At 44.0% G+C, this 26,775-nt stretch overlaps 1 protein-coding gene across 7 annotated transcripts in view; it reads left to right on the forward strand.

The window, feature by feature from the left end:
* The window catches only part of LOC125453811 (C-X-C chemokine receptor type 2-like), a 117,198-nt gene that overhangs the window by 7,251 nt on the left and 83,172 nt on the right, over positions 1–26,775 (forward strand). The window contains exon 2 of one of the 7 annotated variants that reach the window (XM_048533788.2): positions 855–7,064. The exons of the other annotated variants lie outside the window; for them this stretch is intronic. Within the exon in view, the coding sequence (XP_048389745.1) occupies positions 858–1,955 (1,098 nt within the window). The 5' untranslated portion in view covers positions 855–857 and the 3' untranslated portion in view covers positions 1,956–7,064. Of the gene's footprint in view, positions 1–854; positions 7,065–26,775 lie in introns of those variants that run through there. 7 annotated transcript variants of the gene reach the window in all.

Here is a 26,775-nt window from a genome sequence, read left to right on the forward strand (position 1 = left end):
AACATATCTGGGAGTCTCGCTCGGTACATAGAACATAGAACGTTACAGCGTAGTACAGGCCCTTTGGCCCTCGATGTTGCTCCGACCTGTGAAACCAATCCGAAGCCCATCTAACCTGCACTATTCCATTATCATCCATATGTTTATCCAATGACCTTACAGTTGGGGCATCGAGGAACTCCCATGCATGTCTCTGCTTTGATATCACAGAATCTCCTGCCTGTTCCCCTAGCCATTAAATCACCTATCACTATCACTCTCCTATTCCTCCCCGCTTCCCTTCTGAGCCACAGGACCAGGCTCAGTGCCAGAGACCCGTCCACTGTGGCCTTCCCCTGGTAGGTCGTTTCCCCCCCAACAGTATCGAAAGCAGTATATTTATCATTGAGGGGAACGGCCACAGGGGGTCCCTGCACTGTCTGGCTATTCCCTTTTCCCTTCTTGACAGTCACCCAGCTGCCTTTTTCCTGTACCTTGGGTGTGACCACCTCCAAGTAACTCCTCTCTATTACCCCCTCAGCCTCCTGAATGATCCGGAGTTCATCCAGCTCCAGCTCCAGTTCCCTAACACGGTCTTTGAGGAGCTGGATTTGGGTGCACTTCCTGCAGGTGAAGTCAGAGGGACACCAGCAGTGGCCCTAACCTCCCACATCCTGCAAGGGGAGCATGCAACTGCCCTCGCTTCCAGTCCCTCGACTCTAGATTGCCAAAAGAGTAAAGTGGAAAAAAAAGCCTTACCTTATCTTTCTGAGCATCCACACAGTCTTTATTTTTGGTTAGAGGAGAAGGATATATACAGTTGATACTATAACTGAAGATTAGTCTGACTCCCTAAACTACTCTTTCTCTTTCAGAAAATGGCAAGCCAGAAATTTGAATTAGACGATTTTGACTTTGCTGATATATTTGAAAATATTACAATTCCTTACGACTACATTATTGACCCAGACATGTCGCCCTGTCACTCTGAAGTGAATGAATCAATCAACACAGCTCTGGCTGTTATCTACAGCCTGGTGTGCTTCCTCGCTGTGACAGGGAACATTATTATAATGATTGTCCTACTTTATGAGCGACGTACCATATCATCCACAGACACCTACCTGCTACATCTGGCAGTGGCTGATCTGCTCTTTGCTGTGACCCTGCCTTTTTGGATTGTGGATGCTGTATCTGGCTGGGTGTTTGGCGATGCCATGTGTAAAATTATCAGCATGTTACAGGAGATTAACTTCTACAGTGGGATTCTGTTTCTGGTTTGCATTACGATCAATCGTTATCTGTCCATTGTCCATGCTACACAGGTCCAGAAGCAGAAGAGACCATTTCTAATTATGCTGGTTTGTGCCACTGTTTGGCTGGTGTCTGTTGCTCTGTCTTTCCCAGTTTTGTACAAGGGTGAATATATTCATTTTGAACGAGTCATGTGTTATGAGATATTTGATGTTGAATCAGTCGAAGCATGGAGAATAACCATAAGGTTTTTGCAGCATTTTTTTGGGTTTCTCATCCCACTAGCTGTCATGATTTTCTGTTACACTGTGATAATCCTGAAACTGTGTCAAACAAAGGGGTTCCAGAAACATAAAGCGATGAAGATCATTATAACTGTGGTGGTGTTCTTTGTAATTTGTTGGCTGCCGTTCAATGTCACTGTGCTCGTGGACACACTGATGAGAAGCAAGCTCATTGCTGAGACTTGTGACAGGCGCAATGATATTGACAGGGCTCTCTCTGCAACTCAAAGTTTGGGTATCCTGCACAGTTGCATTAATCCAATCTTATATGCATTCATTGGAGTAAAATTCAGGAGGAACTTAGTGAAAGTCTTTTGCAAGAAAGGGATCATTAAGCAAACCATCATGTCAAAATTCAGGAGATCTGTGTCCTCAATCTCTGAATCTGGATTTATGTCAACTAGTATACGCATTGCTTTTGACGAAAATGTCAGTTAGACAGAAGATAATAAACATGAATAAAGGAGGGGGCAAAGTTTCAAAGTACTAAAAGAATGAGTAGGAATGCTTTAGAGATTTCAGTTCTGAATGCAGTAATTATGAAGTTTTGAGGTGTGTCAATGAGATGGGCCAATGATATCTGACATACAATTGTCTGAAAGTCTGGTGTGATGAGTACTCATTCAGATCACATTAATTTGCCTGCACTTGACAGAGAGGGATATCCATATTATTGGTTGGATAATGATCTGATGGCTAACTCTGAACAATGACTCTGCTTTGCTACCAAAGATGACCGTACTGCTTAGTCACAGAATAATGATAAGGAACAATTGCTTGATTTGCACTGTATGTAATGGAATTGAATTAATATAACTATGGTCTGACTAAAACACTCCTGTGAAATGAGCAACTCCTTGAACTGTTCTTTCGTTTGGTATTAACTTGTCTCAGTGTCGGAGTGCATTCAGAAGGAGCTATGTCTGAAACAACTATATGATCTTGAAAAGGTTTCAAAAGTTCAATGCCTATACTATTCACTCACTCCTCATCTGGTCTCAGCATAAATGAAGCAGACAGTAAATATTAAAAACTTAATAAATAGAAGCACAGATAAATCATTCATCCCTTCACGTCTGCTTCACCATTCAATAAGATATTGTGTCATCCGTTTGTGGCCATAAGTCCACTTCCTCTCTGTCCCATAACATTTGGTTCACCTGTCAATGAACAATCAAACTCAACTTTGAACATATTCAATGACCCATCCTCCCATATTCTTTGCTGTAGGGAATTCCAAAGACTAACAACCTCCTCATCTAGACCTTAAATGGGAGTTCCTTCAATTTAAAGATATGAAAAAATGCAGTGTACAAAAATTTCTTACCTTGGCTTCTCAGATTGACTTTTCCAGCAGTGGGTGGAAGGTCCCCATGGTGGTGGTGAGAGGTGGAACTGCACTCTATCTCCCACATCTGTAGGTGCGAGGCCCAGATGGGGGGTGAATTTGCAATGCTTGTCATAGAAAAGGCCCAATAATGAAGAGCATAAAAGCTACTTTCACTCAGGCTGACATAACAAAGTGGTCGATGACCTTCAATGAAAGTTGACCCTGCTGATTTAAGTACAAGAAATTAGGCAGAATTTTCTAGGCCTGAACTGAGCTTTTAGAAGCATAAATGGGGAATCTTCATTCAGTTGGGGCAGGATGGGACGGGTGGCAAAAATACAGTTTCCCTGATGGCTAGTTAAAATTTGGCATTGAAGTTCTCAGAATCTTTCAGGTAGGTCAGCTTTCCTGACTCTGAACTCGGTGTGCATTATTGTCCCATGATTACCCAATAGTATCTCAGCCTACTCGAATGGCATTCACGTTAGAATCCCATTACATAGAATATAGAACATGGGACAATACAGCGCAGAACAGGCCCTCCCCCTACACTATCCCATAATCTATTTGCATATTAGCAGATTTCAATCTCTGATGTGGTTGGAACTGCTGCCTCACAGTGCCGGGAGCCTGGATTTGATTCCAACTTGGGTGGCTGTCTGAATGGAGTTTGGACGTTCTGCCTGTGTCTGTGTGAGTTTCTGCGAAATGAGCTAGTTTCCTCCCACAGTCCAAAGGTATGCAGATTAGGTGAATCGGCCATGCTAAATTGTCCTGTAATGTCTAAAGTTGTGTAGGCTGGGTGGATTAGCCATGGCAAGCCTCCTCACTCATTTCCCTGATCCTTTCAAGTACTTTGTTGAAGATCTGGTGCAGTTGACCAATTAATTGTTCAGTCTTTCAGTCACTGATTAAACACAGTGGTTTAGAGCAAGTGGTGAGACGGAATATCTTTGTTTCGTTTCTAGATGACATGGAAACATAGAAATTGGGATCAGGAGTGGGCCTTCCATCACTTCAAGCCTGTTCCACAATTCAATATGATTGTGGTAGATGCTTGATCTCAATGTCACAATCCTGCTTTCTCCCTATACCTCTGGATGCCTATTAGAATCTAAAAAAATGTATCTATCCCTTTCTTGAAAATATTCAATGACTTGGCCTTCACAGCCTTTTGTGGTAGACAATTCTGCAGGCCCATTACCTCATCTCACTGTGAAAATGGTCTGCCCTATCGTCAGACTGTGTCCCTTGGTTCTTCACCTCAGCCATGGAAAACATCCTCCCTGCATCTAGTCTGTCCAGCCCGGTTAGAGTTCCTTACATTTCAAACAGACCCCCTTTCATCCTTCTAAATGCTGGATGCTCGGGAACCACTCTCTCCCCATAGGCCAGTCCTGCCATCCCTGGTTGCAGCCTGGTGAACTTCCGCTGCATTTCCTCAGGGGCAGGTTATCTGCAAATTAAAACTGCACACAATACTCCACTTGTGATCTCACCAAGGCCCTGTACAAGTGAAGTAAGACATTCCTATTTCTGAAATCAAATCCACTTGCAATGAATGAGTTGCCTTCCTAATTGCTTGCTGAAACTGCCTGCTTCCTTTCATCGTGCTGCCAGACCTGCTGAGATTTTCCAACAACTTCTGTTTTTGTTCCTGATTTACAGCATCCGCAGTTCTTTTGGTTCTGCTTGCTTTCATTACTGGTGTGTAAGGAACATATTCAACGACCCATCCTCCAACATTCCTTGCTGTAGAGAATTCCAAAGACTAACAACCTCCTCATCTTGACCTTAAATGGGAGTTCCTTCAATTTAAATATATGAAAAAGTGCAGTGTACAAATCCCTTTGTACATCTACACTTCCAAATATCTCACTATTTGAAGAATACTGTTCCTATCCATACTTCACATCAAAGTGTATAACTTTACATTTAGTCACATTCACTCACTTTGCTTAAATCACCTTGAAGCCTCCTTGCATCTTCCTCACAACTCACATTCTCACCCAGTTTTGTGCAAACTTAAATGTTGCACATGGTTACCTCATCCACATCATTTATGTTAAATCATGAATAGCTGAGGCTAAGAGCTGTTCCTGTGGCACCACACTAGTCATTGTCTGCCACTTGGAAAATGATCCATTTACTCCCATTCTCTATTCTTTGTCTGTCAATTAATTCTTGATTCATGTCAATACACTAGTCCCTTTCCAAGTGCTTAAACTTTTCCCACTGACCTCTTATGAAACACTTTATCAAAAGCCATTTAAAAACCCTCTGATGAAGGGTCTAGGCCCGAAACGTCAGCTTTTGTGCTCCTGAGATGCTGCTTGGCCTGCTGTGTTCATCCAGCCCCACACTTTGTTACCTAAGAATCCAAATACGCTGGATTTCCCTTACCTGTTTTACTTGTCACATCCTCAAAAAAACTCCAGTAGAATTCTTAAGCATAATTATATTTGATGAACTGCGCCGGCTTTATCCAATCCCATGAATGCTTCCAAATGTTGCATTGTTGTGTCTTTTTTAATAGATATCACTGCAGAGACAGATAAAGAAACATGCTGTCTCTTGCATTCCGCATACCGTCTGCCTTTGTATTGTTCACACGAAGGCGATCCACCTGCCCATGAGTCAGCAGTCTCTGGGTGAAATTTGCCTTTGTCTCTCTGTCTTGCAAGCACACACACGCACACGCATGCACACATACACACACACACATATATGTGCACACACACACACACACGCACACGCATGCACACATACACACAGACACATATATGTGCACACACACACACACGCACACGCATGCACACATACACACAGACACATATATGTGCACACACACACACACACACACACACACGCATGCACACATACACACACACACATATATGTGCACACACACACACACGTGCGCACACACACGCGCACACATACACACACACACACACACACGTGCACACACACACACACGTGCACACATGCACACATACACACACACACATATATGTGCACACACACACACACACATGCACACACACACACACGTGCACACACACACACACACACACCCACACACACACACACACACACACACACACGTGCACACACTCTTTGGATTTCAAACATATCTCACCACTTGAATAAGGGGACAGTGATAACACAACTCTCAATGAGTCCCAGCAACTTGTTTTTAAAAGTGTAGCAATCCCCCTTTGATAGTGGTTGTCTAAAGAAGTTTTTTTTTATTTCGGCCCAAATGTAAAATGAAAAAAAATGGTCTCTACACTGGAACCATTCTTCTAAACCTCTGTTATACTCTCTCCAATGTATTCTTATCCTTCCTAAACTGTGGCACTCATAACTGCTCATAGTACTCCATTGGAGATCTAACAAATATCTTGCTCCCCATATCTTATGTCCCTCTCAATAAATTCCAGGACATTAAATTGCTTTCTCCACCTTCTATGTTCAATGATCTGTGCACATATCTGCCTCTGCTCCTGCACCCCCTTGCAAATTTCATTAATATTTTATTGCCTTGTCTTTTGTTGTTCTTAATATGAAAATAAACTACCTCACCCGATTTCTCTTCATCTAACTTCATCTGCCACCAACTCCACCAACTTGTCTACGTCCTTTTGGAGTTCCACATTGTCTTCCTCACAGTTTACAATGACCCCTCTGGTACTCAAATCTCCTTGCGAAGAAGGCCAACATACCATTTGACTCACCAATCGGATGCTAACTTTAAGTGACTCACTGCGCTCTTGCAGTGTCATGGTAATGTCCTTATCTCTGGGCAGAATGGCTGAGTCCAAGTCCAACTTGCCAAGATATGTGTCATAAAATGCCCAATTGCCTGATTAAGAACAATTTGAAGTGACTCATCAGCATATTCAAACCCCTTTGCACATCAGCATTTTCCAACCTCTCACCATTTAAGCTAGGCCATTTAGGGATGAAATTTAAAAAAAATTCCTCAAAGCAGTCGGTGGAAATCTGGCATTTTCTCCTGTAAATAGTTTGTGGATATGTATGTAAATTGTCTTAACGGTTATAAAACAAGGGCAGAGAAATGAAGTGAACCATGATCTAAATGAATAGAAAATGTTCAAGAAGCTTCTTCCTGTATTTGTTATTTTACCATTCTGTGACATTTAGATTATATAATTCGTGTAAATAACTTATTAAATCACTGTCAGATTACTTGCTTGTTCATTGTTTATTTAATAAATCCACTTCATGTTTATATTTTAAACAAGGTCTACTGGTGTCTCTATTTACTTTTGAAGGCTTTTAAAGGTAGAGTACTCAGAGTTTTATCAGACCATAGGGCTTTTTTCTCAATAGAGATGAGCAACTGACAGTAATTTAACCTGAAGGCGCCACATCGGGCAAACGGAGAAGTCAAGATGGACAGCCCTTCGTTGTAACGTGAGCCAGTAGTTGGAATTTGAACCCACACCTTTGGCATGACTAACCAGCTGTCCAGCCACCTGAACTAAATCAACTCCCTTCAAAGATTGAATGAAGAATATTACACCAGTATAAAAGAACTTCTAAGCCAAACTTTAGAACTCATCAATGCAAGACTGCGTGTGAAGTTCTTTCTTCTAATTTCAGACAAAGATACAAGGGACTATTTTGAGTAAAGAGTGAAAGTAAGACTGAATTGTGTCTAGATTAAATGTCAACAGCTTTGAGCCAACAGCAATGGTTTAAATAAAGTGCCAAACCCAACATATGCATGATTAACACAAATGTACTGACAAGTAACAGTTTGCTTGAAGCAAAATTGTATCGCTTCCAAAGCTGTTCTTCCATTGAAAATGTGGAATCTGTGCACGAACAGGTAACAGCTCATATACTCATGATTCAGGGACCATGGGGGGGGTAGCTGATATATTCTCTGAGATGAAAATGAAGATTCTGGTAGGGCAGGTGTAGCAAGGGTGAGATGTTCAGTACCTGCTATTGTGATGAAGGCCACATAGGCAATAAATATATTTCCAATGCTTAACAAAGTAACAATTTGACCAGCTAAGATAAGATGCCATATCACAAATATGTTCCTCAATAACTAGACCACATCTAGAATCACGATGTGACACTGTATTCCTATTAAACAGCAAAATGATATCACACTGCACTGCTATTACATCCTTAACAGTTAATGCACACATCTCAGCCTTATTTTACAGCTCTTCAACCATGAAATACACATTGATAGACAAAAATAGAAATGAAATTATGACTTTGTCTTCCAGGAACACTATAGTACATAATCAGCAGCAGCAGGATCTTATTGGAATGGAGTAACATAACTCCATGAGACTATTCACCTTGTAGTGTCAGCTGTGGCTCAGTGATAACATGTTTGCCCGTGAATCACAAGACTTTGGTTTTGACCCAATTCACACCTGTGTACACAAAAAAAATCTAAGCCACTAGATCATGTAAAACTGAGGGCATATGCACTGTTAGAAATACCTTGTTTTGACTGAGCTTTTAAATGGAGACGCCATCTGCCCTCTCAGGGGAACATAAATATCCTACAACACTATTTAGGAGGAGAGCAGAAACTTCTACCCCAGACAATATTCATCCCTCAATCAACATCATAAAACAGATTATTTGACCAGGGTCACACTGTTGTGTGTAATTTTGACACTTAGTTTTTACATTACAGTAGTGACAATGCTTCTGAAGTATTTATTTGGCCAAAGATCATGGTCAGTATAGCTTCCATACATCTGTATAACTTTTCCTGATAACTAATCAGCCAAACATACATTCACTCACGTTATGAAGTTGGGTAGAGTATTCAAGAACTGGAAGGCAGGAAGTTAGAATTTGTTGGAAAAATAATTGTGCGGTAAAGAGTGTTGTGGTCCCTTTAAGAGCTTGTGCTTTGCCTGTGCTTGGAGGTTTATAAATGCAGGTACGCAGAGAGTGCCCAAATTCAAACATTCTGTATTGAGCAGCCAAACAGTTTGAATTTGGCCAATTAATTTAAACGAAGCACCTAGATACAGAAAGCCACTTGAATTTAAATCTGAAGGTGTCGGTAGCCTGAAGCCAATATTATACGGACTCGGTTATGTCATCACAGGTACATAGGATGAAGGCATTAGGAAAATCAGAGCGAGCCAACTGTTGTTGGGGAGTGAGGGTGAGGGTGAGGGTGAGGGTAAAAAACGTTCCCGATAGCAGAATTAATGGAAGAAAAAGTGTTTGCAAAGACACTGGAGATGACAGAATATTCCAGAAGACAGTCTGTGTGAACTTGGAGAAATTAAGTTATAATTTATTGCCTCTTATTAATTGGGTTTGTATTACTGAGACCTGTCTTTGTTTAAATAGCATTCCAGTAGAATTTATGCCAGCTAGGAAGTAATTATTAGTATAAGGGGGGGGGGGGGGATTGTTGGCTTGTTAGTAATTTTGTTAATTTGTTCATGGTTGGGTTAAATAAATAAATTGTTTCTTCTTGCTTGTAAAGTGGAGATCAGGGGTTTTCTTTCTTTTAACCTGGCTTTTAATAGGTTACGAGGGGAAAGATGAGCTTCTCTGGGTGTTTTGGGGGTAATTATTACAGGGGTGCCCTACTTATGTCATAACAGATCGCGGCTTGTGTTTTAGTTTAATTATCAGAGGGGTTCGGCCATTCCCCATTGTAACAAAAATCAAACAATCCACATTGCCTCATCACACGCACCTTCTTTGAATGACCACGTCCGCTATGCTCAAACACGAGCTTAGTTATATCATTGCAGGGATCCAACTGCAAGACTCACCTTGACCTCCCCTCCCCAAATCTGGAGAAATCGGAAGGCGTTCTGAAGAAGAGTTCATACAGAGCTCAAAACATTAACTCTGTTTCTCTTTCTACCAATTCTGCCAGACCTGCTGAGTTTCTCCAACATGTTCGGTTTTGATTTCTGCTTCCCCAGCATCCACAGTAATGTTACTTAGTCTTGTGCAACGAGAACACAACACATTAAGTCTCAGTCTCCATTCCTAGCCCTTAGCATTAAAAAAATTCTTTAATGCTTTTTATCATGGCCGCCCCCGGGTCTACATTTAAACCTTCCAAATTTGGTCCCAACCACGACGACTGCTACACTCAGAACGTTGATCTCCTGCAGAAGCGTTTCTCGCTGCGACTTCTGAAATACACCCTCGCTGCAATGCGCCAGCATCTCCAGGCACTGCAATCAAGCCTACCCTAGCTCAGAGCCTCCCTCTCCCAGACCTACAAAGGACGTCTCCTGTTTTTTATCCCATGGGTACCTACATGGGCCCAAGCTATGCCTGCCTCTTTGTAGGGTACGTGGAACAATCCCTCTTCCAAAGCTACACTGGCCCTATCCCACATCTCTTCCTCCGTTACATCGATGACTGTTTCAGTGCCACCTCATGCTCCCACGAGGAGCTCGAACAGTTCATCCACTTCACCAACACCTTCCACCCCAACCTTCAGTTTACCTGGACCATCTCTGACACCCCTCTCTCCTTCCTGGACCTCTCTGTCTACATCTCAGGCAACCAGCTAGAAACCGATGTCCATTTCAAGCCCACTGACACCCATAGCTACCTAGAATACACCTCCTCTCACTCACCTTCCTGTAAAAATGCCATCCCCTATTCCCAATTCCTTCGCATCCGCTGCGTCTACTCCTGAGATGACGCATTCCACTCGCGCACATCACAGATGTCCTCTTTTTTCAAAACCGCAACTTCCTCTCCACAGCAATCAAAAATGTCGTTGACAGTGTCTCCCGCATTTCCCGCAACACATCCCTCATATCCCGGCCCTGCAATAATAATTGAAACAGAATCCTCCTTGTCCTCACATACCACCTCACCAACCTCTGGATACAAAGCATCATCCTTCGACACTTCCACCATCTACAATCCGACCCCACCACCCAAGACATTTTTCCATCCCCACCCTTGTCTGCCTTCTGGAGAGACCACTCTCTCCGGGAGTCCCTTGTCCGCTCCACACTCCCCTCCAACCCCACCACACCCGGCATTTTCCCTGCAACCGCAGGAAGTGCCACACCTCCTCCCTCACCCCCATCCCAGGCCCCAAGAAGACTTTCCACATCAAGCATATGTTCACCTGCACATCTGCTAATGTGGTATACTGCATCTGCTATTCCTGATGTGGCCTCATCTACATCGGGGAAACCAAGCAGAGGCTTGGGGACCGCTTTGCAGAACACCTACGCTCAGTTCGCAATAAGCAACTGCACCTCCCAGTCATGAACCATTTCAACTCCACCTCGCATTCCGCTGACGACATGACCTTCCTGGGCCTCCTGCAGTGCCATAATGATGCCACCCGAAGGCTGCAGGAACAGCAACCCGTATTCCGCATGTGAACCCTGCAGCCCAATGGTATCAATGTGGATTTCACTAGCTTCAAAATCTCCCCTCCCTCCACTGCTTCCCAAAACCAGCCCAGCTCGTCCCCGCCTCCCGAATCTGTCCATCCTCCCACCTATCCCCTTCTCCCAACTCAATCCTCACCCCCATCTCCTACCTACTAGCCTCATCCCACCCCCATGACTTGTCCATCCTCCCTGGACTGACCTATCTCCTTGCGAACTCCCCACCTACACTTTCCTTTACTGGCCCCATCCCCGCCTCTTTGACTTGTCTGTCTCCTCTCCACCTATCTTCTCCTTTATCCATCTTCTATCTGCCTCCCTCTCCCCCTATTTATTTCAGAACACCCTTCCCCTCCCCCATTTCTGAAGACGGGCCAAGGCCCGAAATGTCAGCCTTTCTGCTCCTCTGATGCTGCTTGGCCTGTTGTGTTCATCCAGCTCTGCACCTTGTTAAAAAAGTGTGAAGCTGGATGAACACAACAGGCCAAGCAGCATCTCAGGAGCTGAAAAGCTGATGTTTCGGGCCTAGACCCTTCATCAGAGAGGGGGCTGGGGAGAGGGTTCTGGAATAAATAGGGAGAGAGGGGGAGGCGGACTGCAGATGGATAGTGGAGAAGATAGGTGGAGAGGAGAGTATAGGTGGGGAGCGGATAGGTCAGTTCGGGGAGGATAGACAGGTCAAGGGGGCAGGATGAGATTAGTAGTTGGGAAATGGAGGTGTGGTTTGAGGTGGGAGGAGGGGATAGGTGAGAGGAAGAACAGGTTAGGGAGGTGGATCGAGCTGGGCTGGTTTTGTGATGCAGTGGCGGGTGTTGGGGGGGGGGGGCTAGGTTTTGAAGTTTGTGAAATCCACATTGATACCATTGGGCTGCAGGGTTCCCAAGCGGAATATGAGTTGCTGTTCTTGCAATCTTCGGGTGGCATCATTGTGGAACTGCAGGAGGCCCATGGTGGACATGTCGTCTGAGGAATGGGAGGGGGAGTTAAAGTGGTTCACGATTGGGAGGTGCAGTTGCTTATTGCGAACCGAGCGGAGGTGTTCTGCAACCCTCCACACCTTGTTATCTCTCTTCTTGTGGAGGCACAGGTTATGGCAGAGCTACTCATTTACTGCTTCACATTGATTATCGCTAATGAAGAGGATGCCCTTAAGTGGCATCTGAAGGAGTAGGTCATCATAATATTGGATAAGATAAAATCAGGTAAAGTAGTATTCAAATGTTTGGCAGTGATTAAGATGGAAAGATTAGCAATGTTACTTAATGGACTGGGAGTGGAAACCGCAGAGGCCCTGGGCATTGTCACCCTATCCTCCAGAGTTACAGGATGATGTTAGAGGAAGTAAAGGTTGCAAGCATTATTACATAATACCGGTGGGGGAGCAGTTGAAGTGGTTTGCGACTGGGAGGTGCAGTTGTTTATTGAGAACCGAGCGGAGGTGTTCTGCAAAGCGGTCCCCAAGCCTTCGTTTGGTTTCCCCGATGTAGAGGAGGCCACAGTGGGGACAGTATAGCACGTTGGCAGATGTGCAGGTGAACATCTGTTTGATGTGAAATGTCTTCTTGGGAGCCTGGGATGGGGGTGAGGGAGGAGGTGTGGAGGCAGGTGTAGCACTTCCTGTGGTTGCAGGGGAAGGTGCCAGGTGTGGTGGGGCTGGAGGGGAGTGTGGAGTGAACAAGGGAGTCACGGAGAGAGTGGTCCACCCAGAAAGCACATAAGGGTGGTGAAGGAAAAATGTCTTTGGTGGTGGGGGTCGGATTGTAGATGGCAGAAGTGTCGGAGGATGATGCGTTGGATCCGGAGTCCGACGGGGTTTCTGTTTTGGTTGTTATTGCAGGGAGGGAATGTGAGGGATCAGTTGTGGGAAATGTGTTCTTGACCACTGTGGGGCAGAAGTTGCGGTCCTTGAAAAACAAGGACATCTGAGATGTACAGGAGTGGAATGCCTCATCCTGGGACCAGATGCAGCGGAGGCGAAGGAATTGGGAATAGGGGATGGAATTTTTGCAGGGGTGTGGGTGGGAAGAGGTGTATTCTAGGTAGCTGTGGGAGTCGATGGGCTTGAAATGGATATCAGTTTCCAGGTGGTTGCCAGAGATGGAAACGGAGAGGTCCAGGAAGGAGAGAGCAGAGTGTTTTATTTTCCTAATTGGAAAGATCTGGTGACCTTATGCACAAATCTCTGAAGGTGACAGGAGAAATTCTTGAAGCCTTATTATAAAAAGCCTATAAAGTTCTTCAAATGGGGATACAATATTTGTCTCATAAATCGGGGCACTGAAAAATCCAGAGAGCTGCCACAGATGAATGAGGAGAAATATTTTTAAATTGAGTGTTTTGGGGGTTGTAAAAAGTGCTATGAAAGTTTGTGCTTGAAACATTCAAGGATCATTTAGATACATATTTGAAAGGAAGTTGAATAAAAACATGGTGAAAATGCTAGCTGCTATGTCATATAAAAGCTAACAGCACAGAATTGTTACACAGCAAGTGAAAGCCGTTCAGCCCTTCAAGCCTGCACTAACTCTTCAAACAAGCATCAATACCTCATGCCCACTTCCTGCTTTTGACCCTACACCCTTGCACATTAATTCTGTCAAAATAATCATCCAATACCCCATTGAGTGCCTCAATTGAACATGCCAATTAAAAATTCTACCTAACCATTTGCTCTTACAAATGATTTTACTCACATTACCTTGCTTTATTCCCCTCATAATTTTAAATCTATGTCCACATGTTCATGTTCCTTTTAAGAATGAGAACAGCTTCTCCCTATCTGCCGTGCCCAGCATTTTCATGATTTTGAAAACTTCCATCCAATCTCCTCTCAACTCTCCTCTTTCCACTCACAACAGTCTGAACTTCTTCAATCTATTCTCATAATTGCAGTTGCTCATTCCTGGAACCATTCTTGTGCTTCTGCATTCTCTCCAATGCATTCACATCTTTGCTGTAATGTGGCACCCTTGAAAAGAAAGGGTCCAAATACCAGCCCCCTAGGGAACTCCACTTACAGACCTTCCTCTGCTTGAAAAATATCCATTGACCATTGCTCTCTGATTCCTATCACTCAGACAATTTTGTATTCATGTAGCTACTGCCCCTTTTATACCATGGCCATGTTTGGAATTCTCCAATCTTTTGGCACATTCCTTGAATCTCAGAAAGATTGAAAGATTATGGCCGGCACCTCTGCAATTTCTACACTCGCTTCCTTCAAAATGCTCAGGTGAATCTAATTTGTTCCAAAGGCCTTGTCAACTTTAAGTACTCAGAGTCTATTCAAGGTTCCTTCCTTATTAACTTTAATCATGTCAAATGGGACAGTTTCCTCCTCCATCACTACAACTTAGGCAATAGCCACTTTTTTTGTAAAAACAGCTGCAAAGTATTAATTTAACACCTCTGCCATGCCACCACCTGCGCCACGCCCTGTGTAAATCCTTTTCTGGTCTCTAATTAGTCTGACTCCTCCTTTAAATGTTCTTCTACTATTTACATACCTCTGCAAGTCTTCGGGATTCCCCGTTATGTTAGCTGCTGGTGTTTTCTCATAATTCTTTTCTGCTTTTCTTATCTACCTTTTTACCTCCCCTCTATGCCTTCAGTATTTCTTTTGGTTACCAATTGTATTTTGTAGTTTTTTTTCTACTAACTTACATTCTCATTTAAGCTGGCGGTCGGCTAGCTGTCCAGTACAAGGCACTGGCTGGGGGCCTGATACAGTACTCGGTGAGTTCCCAGCACATGAACGTAAGGTGAGGCTGAGGCCCAGACGGTGCTGGGATCAGGGTTTTGGTGGTCCGGTTTGTGGCAGTGGCAGAAGGCCTGGAGCAGAACTTTGGCAGTCTGATATCCTAGGTATGAACCCCATGTGGCAAAGGAGGTTCCCCCAACAACTGCAGTGATGCAAAGAACAAGGGGGATCGAGCCAATGCAGGGAAACCGTGCCAAAGCAGAAGAGATTGGGAGCTTGTAGGAAGTGCGGTCCCAGCATGCCCAAGCACTTAAGAAAGACTGCAACGTTTGAACTTTTAGCTTTCTTCTTTTTTTAGAAACTCCATATTAAGAACGACTGTAATGTTTAACTTAACTCTGTGTTCCTTATTTCTTGCTACCTTGTTCTTACGTTTTTGTACCTAGGTACTTGTGCCTAAGTTAGTTCAGTGTGTTGGAAATGTTTCACCATACTCCTGTGCTTTTTGTATTTGAGTACATGTGACAATAAAGTCTAAATCTAAATCCATCTCAGAGATAATAAGAACAGCAGATGCTGGAGTCAGAGTCAACACAGTGTGGACTTGGAGGAACACCGCAGGCCAGGCAGCATCATTAGAGCAGGAGAGCTGACGTTTTGGATTGGGACACTTTTGTTTTTCTGAAGAAGGGTCACAGCCAAAAACATCAACTTTCCTGTTCTTTTGTTGCTGCCTAGCTCGCTGCGTTCCTCCAGCTCCACACTGTGTTATGTCTAAATCCATTTTTGGTCTTCCACATATTAGAAGCATGCTTTCCTTATAACACTATTTTTAACCTCCTTTGTCACCCAGGGAGGTGTGGATTCGTTTGGCCCACCTTTGCCATTTGAGGGAATGTACCTCGACTGTCCCTGAACCATCTGCTCTCTGTAGGTGACCCATTGTACAGTTTCTCCACCATCCTCCCACCTCCCATTCCAGTAAATCCTGCTGCCAAATCTCTGCTCTTGCACCACTGAAGTCAGCCCTCTGCCAACTGATGTTTTTCTCACTGTGGATTATTAATGCTTCTCATTTTCCACCATTATCCTGATTTCATGATACATGTATCAGAAGGTCAGTCATTAGTGGACTGGTTTGAAAAGAAGAAACTGTAATCTCAGAATGATTTATATGTACCCATTTGCAAAAACACAGCATGGACAATCTGAATCACTCAGAATACAAAATATTTAGAGTTTTAATAACCAAGTATACGTTGTGACCAGAGAAAACCACTAAAATTTCAATTATCAGCTCCCAACAGCTGTTTCCCTTATTACCCAAGAGAAGTTTTGTTACTCTAGAACATTAGCCAATTTAGTCCATTCCACGTGATATCAAGAAACAGCTGGAGACACTGGATACTGCAAAGGCTACGGGGCCTGACAACATTCCGGCAATAGTACTGAAGGCTTGTGCTCCAGAACTTGCCGCTTCCCCCTAGATAAGTTGTTCCAGTGCATCTACAACACTGGGATCTACCCGAGAATGTGCAAAATTGTCCAAGTATGTCCCACACACAAATGCAGGACAAATCCAAAGACTGCTTTGATCATCGGTAAAGTGATGGAAGGTGTCAGTAACAGGGCTATTAAGCAGCACCTGCTCAGCAATAACCTGCTCAGTGACGCCCAGTTTGGGTTCCACCAGGGCCACTCAGCTCCTGATCTCATTACAGCCTTGGTTCACACATGGTCAAAAGAGCTGAATTCCAGAGGGTGAGGGGAGAGGGACAGCCCTGAACATCAGGGCTACATTCTATTGGGTATGGCATTAGGGAGTGCCAGCAAAACATTTGTGCCACACAAATGCCAGACAACGACATCCCCAATAGGAGACAACCCAATCAAGCCCTGTGATATTCAAAGATGTTACCATTGCTGAATCTCCCACTAACAGCATCCTCATGGCTTATAACTGGCCAAAAACTGAACTGGACTTGCCACATTAAGATAATGGCCACAAGCTCAAGTCAGAGGTGAGGAGTACTGTGGTGAATAACTCACCTCCTGACTCCCCAAAGACTCACCACCATCTACAAGGCCCTAGTCACAGTATTATGGAATACTCCCCACTTGCCTGGATGGGTGCAGCTCCAACAACGCTCAATAAGCTTGACACCATCCGGGATAAACTGGTTCTGAGGAAGGGTCACCAGACCCGAAACTTTAACTCTGTTTTCTCTCCCACAGATGCTGCCAGGACCTGCTGAGCTTTTACAGCAACTTTGTTTTGTTCCTGGTTTATAGTATCAACATTTCTTTTGGTTTTTATTTACCATCCAGGATAAAGCAGCCCGCTTGATTGGTACCACATCGACTATGAAAATGCAGTAGCGGTAGGGTGTACTATCTACAAGATGCACTGCAAAAATTCACTGAAGATTCTTAGACAGCACTTTTCAAATTCATGACCTTCCATCTAGAAGGACAAGAGCAGCAGATACATGAGAACACCAAGTTCAACTCCAAGCCACTCAGCCTCCTGACTTGGAAACATGTCACTGTTCCTTCAGTATTGCTGGGTCAATATCCTGGAATTCCCCACGTAAGGAAATTGTGGGTCTACCTGTAGCACATGGATTGTAGTTGTTCAGGAGGCAATTTACACCACCTTCTCAAGCAGCACTAGGGGCAAGCAACAATGCCAACATCCCATGGGCGAATGAAAAGCACTTAGGGTCAGAAATCACATGACGCCAGGCTAATGTCCAACAGGTTTACTTGAAAACACTAGCTGTCAGAGCCTCTCTCCTTCAGGTGTTTGTGAGAGATGTCGTATCAGACACAGCATTTATAACTAAAGGATCAAAGGTTCCCACCATTGATGAGGATGTACTGAACAAACCTAAGATGCTGTTAAATCTTTACTTGTTTAGAAGGTTTTAATCAATTATTATATGTTCATAAATCTCTGAATTCCTTCAAGTCATGATCCCCAGAGAGCTAAAGGTTTAATCAGTGTAAAGAAGAGGTGGCATTTTAGATCAGGCAATGCATGTTGGGTGTGAGGCCTTGTTTAGAATCTGTTTAGAATCCTGCCCACTCTCCATACACTTTAACCAATTACTAATTAAAAATCTTTCTTCTCCATAAATTTATTCAGAGTCCTGGCATCCACCACACTCTGAATAGTGAATTCCACAGATTTACAACCACTGAGGGAATAATTTGTTCTTGGTTTTAAATCTGCCACCCTTTAGCCTTGGAAATGCAGCCTATTCATGCCATTAGCATGGCCCTGAATGCAAAATGTATTTCCTGCAGCATTACAATGCTAGTTGCCATTGTACCACAAGATGCAGGACTGAATTGCACAAGTGTCCTGTAAATGGACTGCTGTTGTGCCATGAGAATTTCTAGAAGCCAGCACACACAGAATCTTACATATAGATATCCTTACATAGAATCCCTCCAGTGCGGAACAGGTCTTTTGATCCATCAAGTCCACAATGACCATCTGAAGAGCATTCCATCCACACCCACACCCACCTCCCCACCCAACCCTATCCCTATAACCCTGCATTTCCCATGGTTAACCCACTTGGCCTGCATATCCTTGGACACTATGAACAATTTCCCATGGCCAATCCCCCTAACCTGCACATCTTTGGACTGTGGGAGGAAACCCACGCAGACACAGGGAGAATGTGCAGTCTCCACACAGATGGTTGCCTGAATCAAATCTGGGTCCCTGGTGCTATGAAGTAGCAGTGCTAACCACTGAGCCACCCTATAAAGTGAACAAAATGGATTTTTCCAACAATCGGCATTGAATCTTTAACTCCAGATACTTATTGAATTCCAATTCCACCATCTGCCATGGAAGAATTCAAACCCAGGCCCTTAGACATTGCCTGCGTCTTTGGATTAATAATCCAGCAATAATACCACTAGGCCATTGACTGCCCTGTATATATCAAGTGCCTATGTCTGCAAAAGTCAGGTGTGTGCGGCCAGTGGTCATGGAGCATGCTTGGAGGCATTGATGCCCAGTGTCTAACATGAAAGTCGTTTTGAGAATATGGAAGGTGAAATTGTCAATTGCCTGCTCAATTTCAAGAATTCTTGGCATCTAGTTTGCTTGCGGTAGGATAGGAAGCTGAACATTAATGAGGTGAGATGCGAAGCTACCAATGCCACTGACTAGTAATAACCAGCCTTAATAGGCAATGCCCCACTGAAAATCTCACCTCAATGTCTGGAACTTGGTCAATGATGCAATAATTTGATCCTGTAGTCAATACAGGCCTCACCAGGATGACTTAATTCTGCCATACTTTTCAGAATGGTGTACATCATTCTGGTTCCTAGAAGATTCTGCCCAAAAACAGAAAATGTTGAGAATACCCAGCAGGTCAAATAAAATTTGGAGAGAGGAATATGTTTCAGGTGTATGACTTTCGTAAATCCCACATCTTTCTATTTTTCTTAATTTGGGATATGGACCAAAATTGTGAGAAAAGAAAAATAAACAAGGACTGTGGAAAGAGTTGTTGCACTTTTAGAAACAACTTACTTTAACATATGATGAACGGCTGAGGATCCTGGGATTGTACTCATTAGAGTTTAGAAGTTTGAGGAGACCTAATAGAAACTTCTAAGATAATGCATGGCTTAGAAAGGGTGGATGCCGAGAAGTTGTTTCCATTAGGCGGGGAGACTAGGACCCGTGGGCACAGCCTTTGAATTAGAGGGGGTAAATTTAAAACTGAAATGAGGAGACATTTCTTCAGCCAGAGAATGGTGGGCTTGTGGAATTCATTGCCACGGAGTGCAGTGGAAGCCGGGACGTTAGATGCCTTCAAGGCAGAGATTGATAAGTTCTTGATCTCACAAGGAATCAAGGGCTACGGGGAGAGTGCGGGTAAGTGGAGTTGAAATGCCCATCAGCCATGATTAAATGACAGATGGGACCCGATGGGCCAAATGGCCTTACTTCCACTCCTATGTCTTATGGTCTTATGGACTTATGGTCTTTGACATTGTGACTTGTGTTTCCATTATTGCTTTGTTGAAGCAGTTGGGAAGATGTCTAACGCACCACAGTCTGACCTGTGTGTGGCAATAAGGCCTGTCCAGAGACAGGTTGCTGATTAGTTTGTGCAATCAGAACCAGTTGTGAAGGTGAAGAATTATCAGCATGATGACAACTCTCTGATTAGCTTCTAGGCAGGTGAACAGATGGAGTGTATCCAGATGCAGAAGACGGGAGACTGCTTCAGAGAAAGGGTCAACCTCTCTCTCTCTCTTTGTAATGAAATAATCAAAACTTGGAAGATAACTCGTTATTCTGTCTCACCATTTGCAATAAGCGGCTGTGTCAGATCAGACTGAAAGACTGAATTATTGTGACAAATGTGCTGTATCTGTAGTAACAAACTGAAAGAATCGGAAAGGAAGAGGGATGCCTCATTCAATTACGTGGACTGGTGGTATTGAGCTATGTTTCCCTTGTTGGCTATGTATCCAGTGTTTGTCTGCGTGTATGCGTAGGGATTTAAGAAATGGCTTAGAACTTTAACTAATATTAGGGTTATATTTTTTCCAAATCAAGTTTTTGTTTGCCTGTGGTTAAAATTAATTTGTTTGTAATAAATAAATGTGAGGCATTGCATTTTGGTAGATCAAGTAGGGCCTTTGGTAGTGTTGCAGAACAGAGGGACCTAGGGGTCCAAGTACATAATTCTGTGAAGTTTGTATCACAGGTAGACAGGGTGGTTAAAAAAATGTGTTTAGTTACACATTGCTCAGTTCTTTGAGTATAGGAGTTGGGATGTTATGTTGAGGTTGTACAGGACACTGATGAGACCTCTTCTGGAATACTATGTCCAATTCTGGTTAAAATAGCATCAGAGATAATGGGAACTGCAGATGCTGGAGAATCCAAGATAATAAAATGTGAGGCTGGATGAACACAGCAGGCCAAACAGCATCTCAGGAGCTGCTTGGCCTGCTGTGTTCATCCAGCCTCACATTTTATTATCTCCAATTCTGGTTGTTCAGTTAGAGGGAGGATATTTTTGAACTGGAGAGGCTTCAAAAGCAACTGACCAGGATATTGGCAGGTATAGAAGGTTTGAGTTCAAACGATGGTTGGGTAGGCTGGGAATCATTTCACTGGGACGTAGGGCATTGAGAGGTGGCCTTATAGAGGTTTATTATATTATAATATGGTATGATTATAGATATGTTTGATGGTAGGTTGTCCCAGATATTAAGGAGAGTTCATCATGTCGTTTTGCTGCTAACTGATGCTTAATAATTCTGATGGCTAGTTTCCTTCTCGTCAGTCCAATGTAATGTTTGTAGCAGCCGTTGCATGGTATTTTGTAGACTACATCGGTCCTGCATGTTGTGGGAATGGGGTCTTTAAGTGTTTGTCATAGAGTGGCTGTGGCCTTGTGTTTTCCCATGATTCCTAGTGGTCTTAGGGGCCTTGTTGTCAGTTCTAATATGTTCTTGAAATAATACAACAAACATTCCCTGATATCGGTCCACTCGAACAATGAAGGCCATCAGTTTAACTGGGACAAGGTAACCATTGTAGCCCAAGCTAAACATAGACACTCGCAGGAATTCCAAGAGGCATGGTTCTCAACCCGTAATGCAGTCAGCAAACATTTAGAATTGAACCCCTTATCCAAACCGTACAGAACAAAACCAGAAATGACACAACTTGCCATAACAGACTGGACCATATAAACTCCAAGTGGAGTAGAACAGCATTGCTTCATCAGAGGCCTTACTGATGATGTTAGCTAGCATGGTGATGAAACGTCTGAACAAAAACAAGTTGGGAGGGTCATGTTGCAGCCATACAGGACATTGGTTAGGGCCACTTTTGGAATACTGCATTCAGTTCTGGTCTCCCCTGCTATAGGAAGGATGTTGTGAAACTTGAAAGGGTTCAGAAAAGATTTACAAGGATGTTCGCAGGTTTGGAGTGTTTAAGCTACAGGGAGAGGCTGAATAGGCTGGGGCTATTTTCCCGGGAGCGTCGGAGGCTGAGTGACCTTGTAGAAGTTTAAAAAATCATGATGGGTATGGATAGGATGAAAATTTCAAGTCTTTCCCCTAGGTAGGGGAGTTCAAAACTACAGGGCATAGATTTAACATGAGAGGGGAAAGGTTTAAAAGGGACCTAAGGGACAACTTTTTCACACAGAGGGTGGTGCGTGTATGGAATGAGCTGCCAGAGGAAGTGGTGGAGGCTGGTACAATTACAACATTTTAAAGGCATCTGGATGGGTACATGAATAGGAAGGGTTTAGAGGGATATGGGCCACATGCTGGCAAATGGGATCGGGATAATTTAGGATATCTGGTTGGCATGGATGATTGGACTGAAGATTCTATTTCCAGTTCTGTACCTCTGTAACTCTACAAGAGCCAGTATACTCGAATTGGCAAATAAGTCGGGAGTGCAATTTCCTGCTAAAGTGAAGAAGGCAGACACAATCAGAGGGTTAGCTCAGGATTTGTGTTTAGAAAATTCAGGAGAGACCAGGTACTCTTAGTATTGAAACATCAGAAACAAATATTAAGTGACAATTGAAACACCTTCGGTGTTGTTAAATATTAAAGTAACTTTTCACCCTGAAACTATTTTTTACTCAAATGCCTTCTCGACCCCTGGCTTCTTACCTTAAAACTCTGTCCCCTAGTTATTGACCAGTTTAAGGAGGAAAAGTTTCTCCCTTTCTACACTATGTTCTTCAAACCTTCAAACAGATACCAGACTCAATGTTTTACACTCTAAAGACAATAATTAGTCTCTCGGCAACCAAACCTGTCTTCATAGCTGAATCATTCCAGCCCATGTGACATCCTAGCCAATCTTTTCTCTTAGCACACTCTTTTAGTGAAATCACATGGTCCCTGTAGTGTGATATACCAGGATCTGCTCTTCAAATCTTAGTCCCACTTTGCCCCAGAGGTTTCCCAGCCTTGGACCTTATCTCAAAGTATCATTCAGCCCCAAGATGCAATCAAAGCTCACGTCAGCAAAACCATCCGTTCTCAATGGCTCTCGGATCCAAAGGACCATTCCCAGGGTTAATGGGTTCCTGGTATTACTGACTAATGTGATACCACTCTCCTGAAAATACCCTTTGATTCACAGTGAGTGATGGCAGTGGAGATCCACTCATATGTTTTGTAAAAGAAATGTTTGAGGGTGGCACAGTGGTTAGTACTGCGGCTTCATGGTGCCAGTGTGGAATTTGCACATACTCCCCTCGTCTGTGTGGGTTTCCTCTGGGTGCTCTGGTTTCCTCCCACAGTCCAAAGGTGTGCAGGTTAGGGTGGAGTGGCTATACTAAATTGCCCATAGTATTCAGGGTGGGAAATGAAGCGAGGGGTGAGACGGTCTTTGGTGGGCCTGTGTGGACCCGATGGGCCGAATGGCCTGCTTTCACACCGTAAGGATTCTATGATGCATGTTGCCTCCAGCAAATGAAAGGCAAATGTTTAAGAACTTAATGTTTCAAACTCAAAATCAGGAGGATAATATCACCAAACAAGCTGCTCAATACATTTACATAACTGATGGCATTTTGGGTTGTTTAGCTCTATTGGCCCAGTTTGCAATGCAGAGAGACACAAACAGCAAGAGTTCCAAATCCTGCTCCAGCTGAGGTTACCATGAGGGTCTCAACTTCTCAACCTCCCCCTTCACCTGAGGGGTGGTGACCCTCAGGCTAAACCACCAGTTCTGGTTGTGCCTCATTAATGAGAGAATGGCCCATGGTGCTCACTTTTGCAGTGACTGGTCCCTGATGAACAGCATTTCCATTTCTGCTCTGAACCTCTTTGGGCAAAAAAATTGAAAATTCTGTTATTGTTATCCATAGGCATAAGACCCATGGCAAATGCAAAAATGGGAATGTTAGAAAGTGTTCAAATCTGTGCAAAGTGTAGGCATGCTGACAATGAGCAAGTAAGCTGGTGATGTCAGGGAACCATCTTTCCACTGGGAATGGCTGAGGCAAACTTCTTCTCTTTCAAAATAAGAATTCCAATTTTTCCAATAAATTCTCGTATAAAAACAGGGATTACTGGATTTTTACTCCAATCAAAAATGTGAGTGGTTCACTTTAGTTTCATCCTGTCAGCTCAAAAAACATTATATGTTCAGTATTAAGCCATAAGCCTTTGTTTCTGTTCCTTGCCTTTCTGCCCACTCCACTCCTTCAAATGGCAGCCATTCCCATGCAACTTTTCTGGCCCCCTGCTCACTCCATCAGCAGTTTCCAGATGCCTTGCTCCCGCTGCGACACTGAAACTCCAACAGCAGTTTCCGGGCACCCCGCTGTTGCCAAAGGGGCCTTGCTCGAGCGGGGGCCGGTTTAAAAGTGAACGAATATGGAACAAAAACAGAAGTTGCTGGAGAAGCTCAGCAAGTCTGGCAGCATCTGTGAAGGAGAAAAACAGAGTTAATGTTGTGGGTCCAGTGACCCTTCCACAGAACTGGTGGTGGCTGGGAAAACGTCAGTTTATACGCAGAAAATAGGGAGGTGGGTGGGTAGGGAGTAAACGATAGGATAGAGACCAAAGAGAGAGAAAGACAGTTGGACAGACAAAGGAGTTGTTAACGATCAGGCTGGGAGGGTGAGTAGTTGATAGTGGGGACTGTTAATGACTAACAACGGGAGGTGTGTAATGGCAGGCTGTGTGGTAACAAGGCCTGGTGTGTGGGGTGGGGGCTGAAACATGGGAGAGTTTAAGCCCTAAAATTATTGAACTCAATATTGAGTCCATGGGGCTGGAGGGTCCCCAAGCGGAAAATGAGGTGTTGTTTCTCCAGCTTGCGTTGGGCTTCAGTGGAACACTGCAGCAAGACAGAGACAGAGACAGAGGTGTTGGTCAGGGAGCAGGGCAGTGCATTGAAGTGGCAGGCAACAGGTAGTTCAGGGTCTTTTTTGCGAACAGAGTGTAGATGTCTTGCAAAGCGGTCGTCCAGTCTATGCTTCGTTTCCCCAATATAGAAGAGATCACATTGTGAGCAGCAAATACAGTAGACTAGATTCTGAGAAGTGTTGCTTCACCTGGAAGGTATGTTTGGGCCCTTGGATACTGGGGAGGGAGGAGGTAAATGCACAGGTGTTGTACCTTCGCTGGTTACAGGGGAAGGTGCCGTAGGGCTGTTGGGTATTGACGGTGAAGGAAGTGTGGACCAGGGTGCCCCAGAGGGAATGGTCCTGCAGAAGGTGGACAAGGGAGGGGAGGGGAATATGTGACTGGCGGTGGTATCTCACTGGAGGTGGTGGAAATGACATCTGATGGTCTTCTGGATGTGGATACTTGTGGGATGGCAAATAAAGACAAGGGAAACACTATCGCTGTTGCGGGAGGAAAGAGAAGGGGTGAGGGCGGAAGTGTGGGAGATGGGTCAGAACCGGTTGAGGGACCTGTCAACAACAGTGCTGGGAAATCCTTGGTTGAGGAGGAATATGGATATTTCAGAGGCTCTGTTATCAAAGTTGGACTCATCCGAACATATGCGGCAGAGACGGAGGAACTGGGAGAATGGGATGGAGTCATTACAGGAAGTGGGGTGTGAGGATGTACATTCCAGGTAGCTGTGGGAGTCAGTGGGTGTATCATGGATATTAGTGGCCAGACTATCCAAAGAAATAGAAACAGAAACGTTGAGGAAGGGAAGGGTGGAGTCAGAGATAGACCAGGTGAAAGTGAGGACAGGATGGAAATTGGGAGCGAAATCGATGAACTTTTCCAATTCCAGACGAGAGAGGGAAGCAGCACCAATGATATCATTGATGTATCGGAGAAAGAGCTGTGGGTGGGGGACAGATTAGGTCTGGAACAAGGAATTTTCCACAAAGAGGCAGGCATAGCTAGGACGCGACACGTTAACTGTGATTCTTTTCTTCACAGATGCCCCCAGACCTGCTGAGATTTTCCAGCAACTTTGTTTTTGTTCCTGAGTTACGGTCCTTTTGACTTTAAAAAAAAAGTGAACGTAACCGCCATTCCCAAAGTTCCACGAGCTTGTCAATTCCTATCTAACTAAAGGTAGGTATTCAATATCTTTTTAGAGGACGAATGGTTAGAAATGACATTTGTTAGTGGTGCAAAACATTAAACCTAACTATGGGAGGGAGGTGATGCTGATATTATTACCGGACTGCTAATCCAGGTACCCTGATAATGTCCTGGGATCTGGGTTCAAACCCTGCCATGGCAGAAGGTGGAATTTGAATCACTTATTAAAAACAGTAATGAAGAGTCTAATGATGACAATGAACCCATTGTTGATTGTCAGGAAAAACATTTGTCTGGTTCACTAGTGTCCTTTAGGGAAGGAAGCTGTCGTCCTTACCTGGTCTGGCCTACATGTGACTCCAGACCCACAGCAATGTGGTTGTCTCTTAACTGCCCTCTGGGCAATTAGGGAAGGGCAATAAATGCTGCTTGGCCAGTGACACCCTTATCCCATGAATGACTAATTTAAAAAAAACTGTTTTGAAAATAGAGCACAAAAGCTGACGTTTCAGGCCTAGACCCTTCATCAGAAAAGGGTCTAGGCCCGAAACGTCAGCTTTTGTACTCCTAAGATGCTGCTTGGCCTCCTGTGTTCGTCCAGCCCCACACTTCGTTATCTCGGATTCTCCAGCATCTGCAGTTCCCGTTATCTCTGTTTTGAAAATAGTTTTGTTGCACAGGGATAGGCCATTCAGCATCTTGAGCCTGTTCCACCATTCAGTGAGATCATGGCTAATCTGTGGCCAAACTCCATATTCCTGCCTTTGGCCT

The sequence above is a fragment of the Stegostoma tigrinum genome, chromosome 7 (genome assembly GCF_030684315.1).
Source record: "Stegostoma tigrinum isolate sSteTig4 chromosome 7, sSteTig4.hap1, whole genome shotgun sequence".
Classification (NCBI taxonomy): Eukaryota; Metazoa; Chordata; class Chondrichthyes; order Orectolobiformes; family Stegostomatidae; genus Stegostoma; species Stegostoma tigrinum.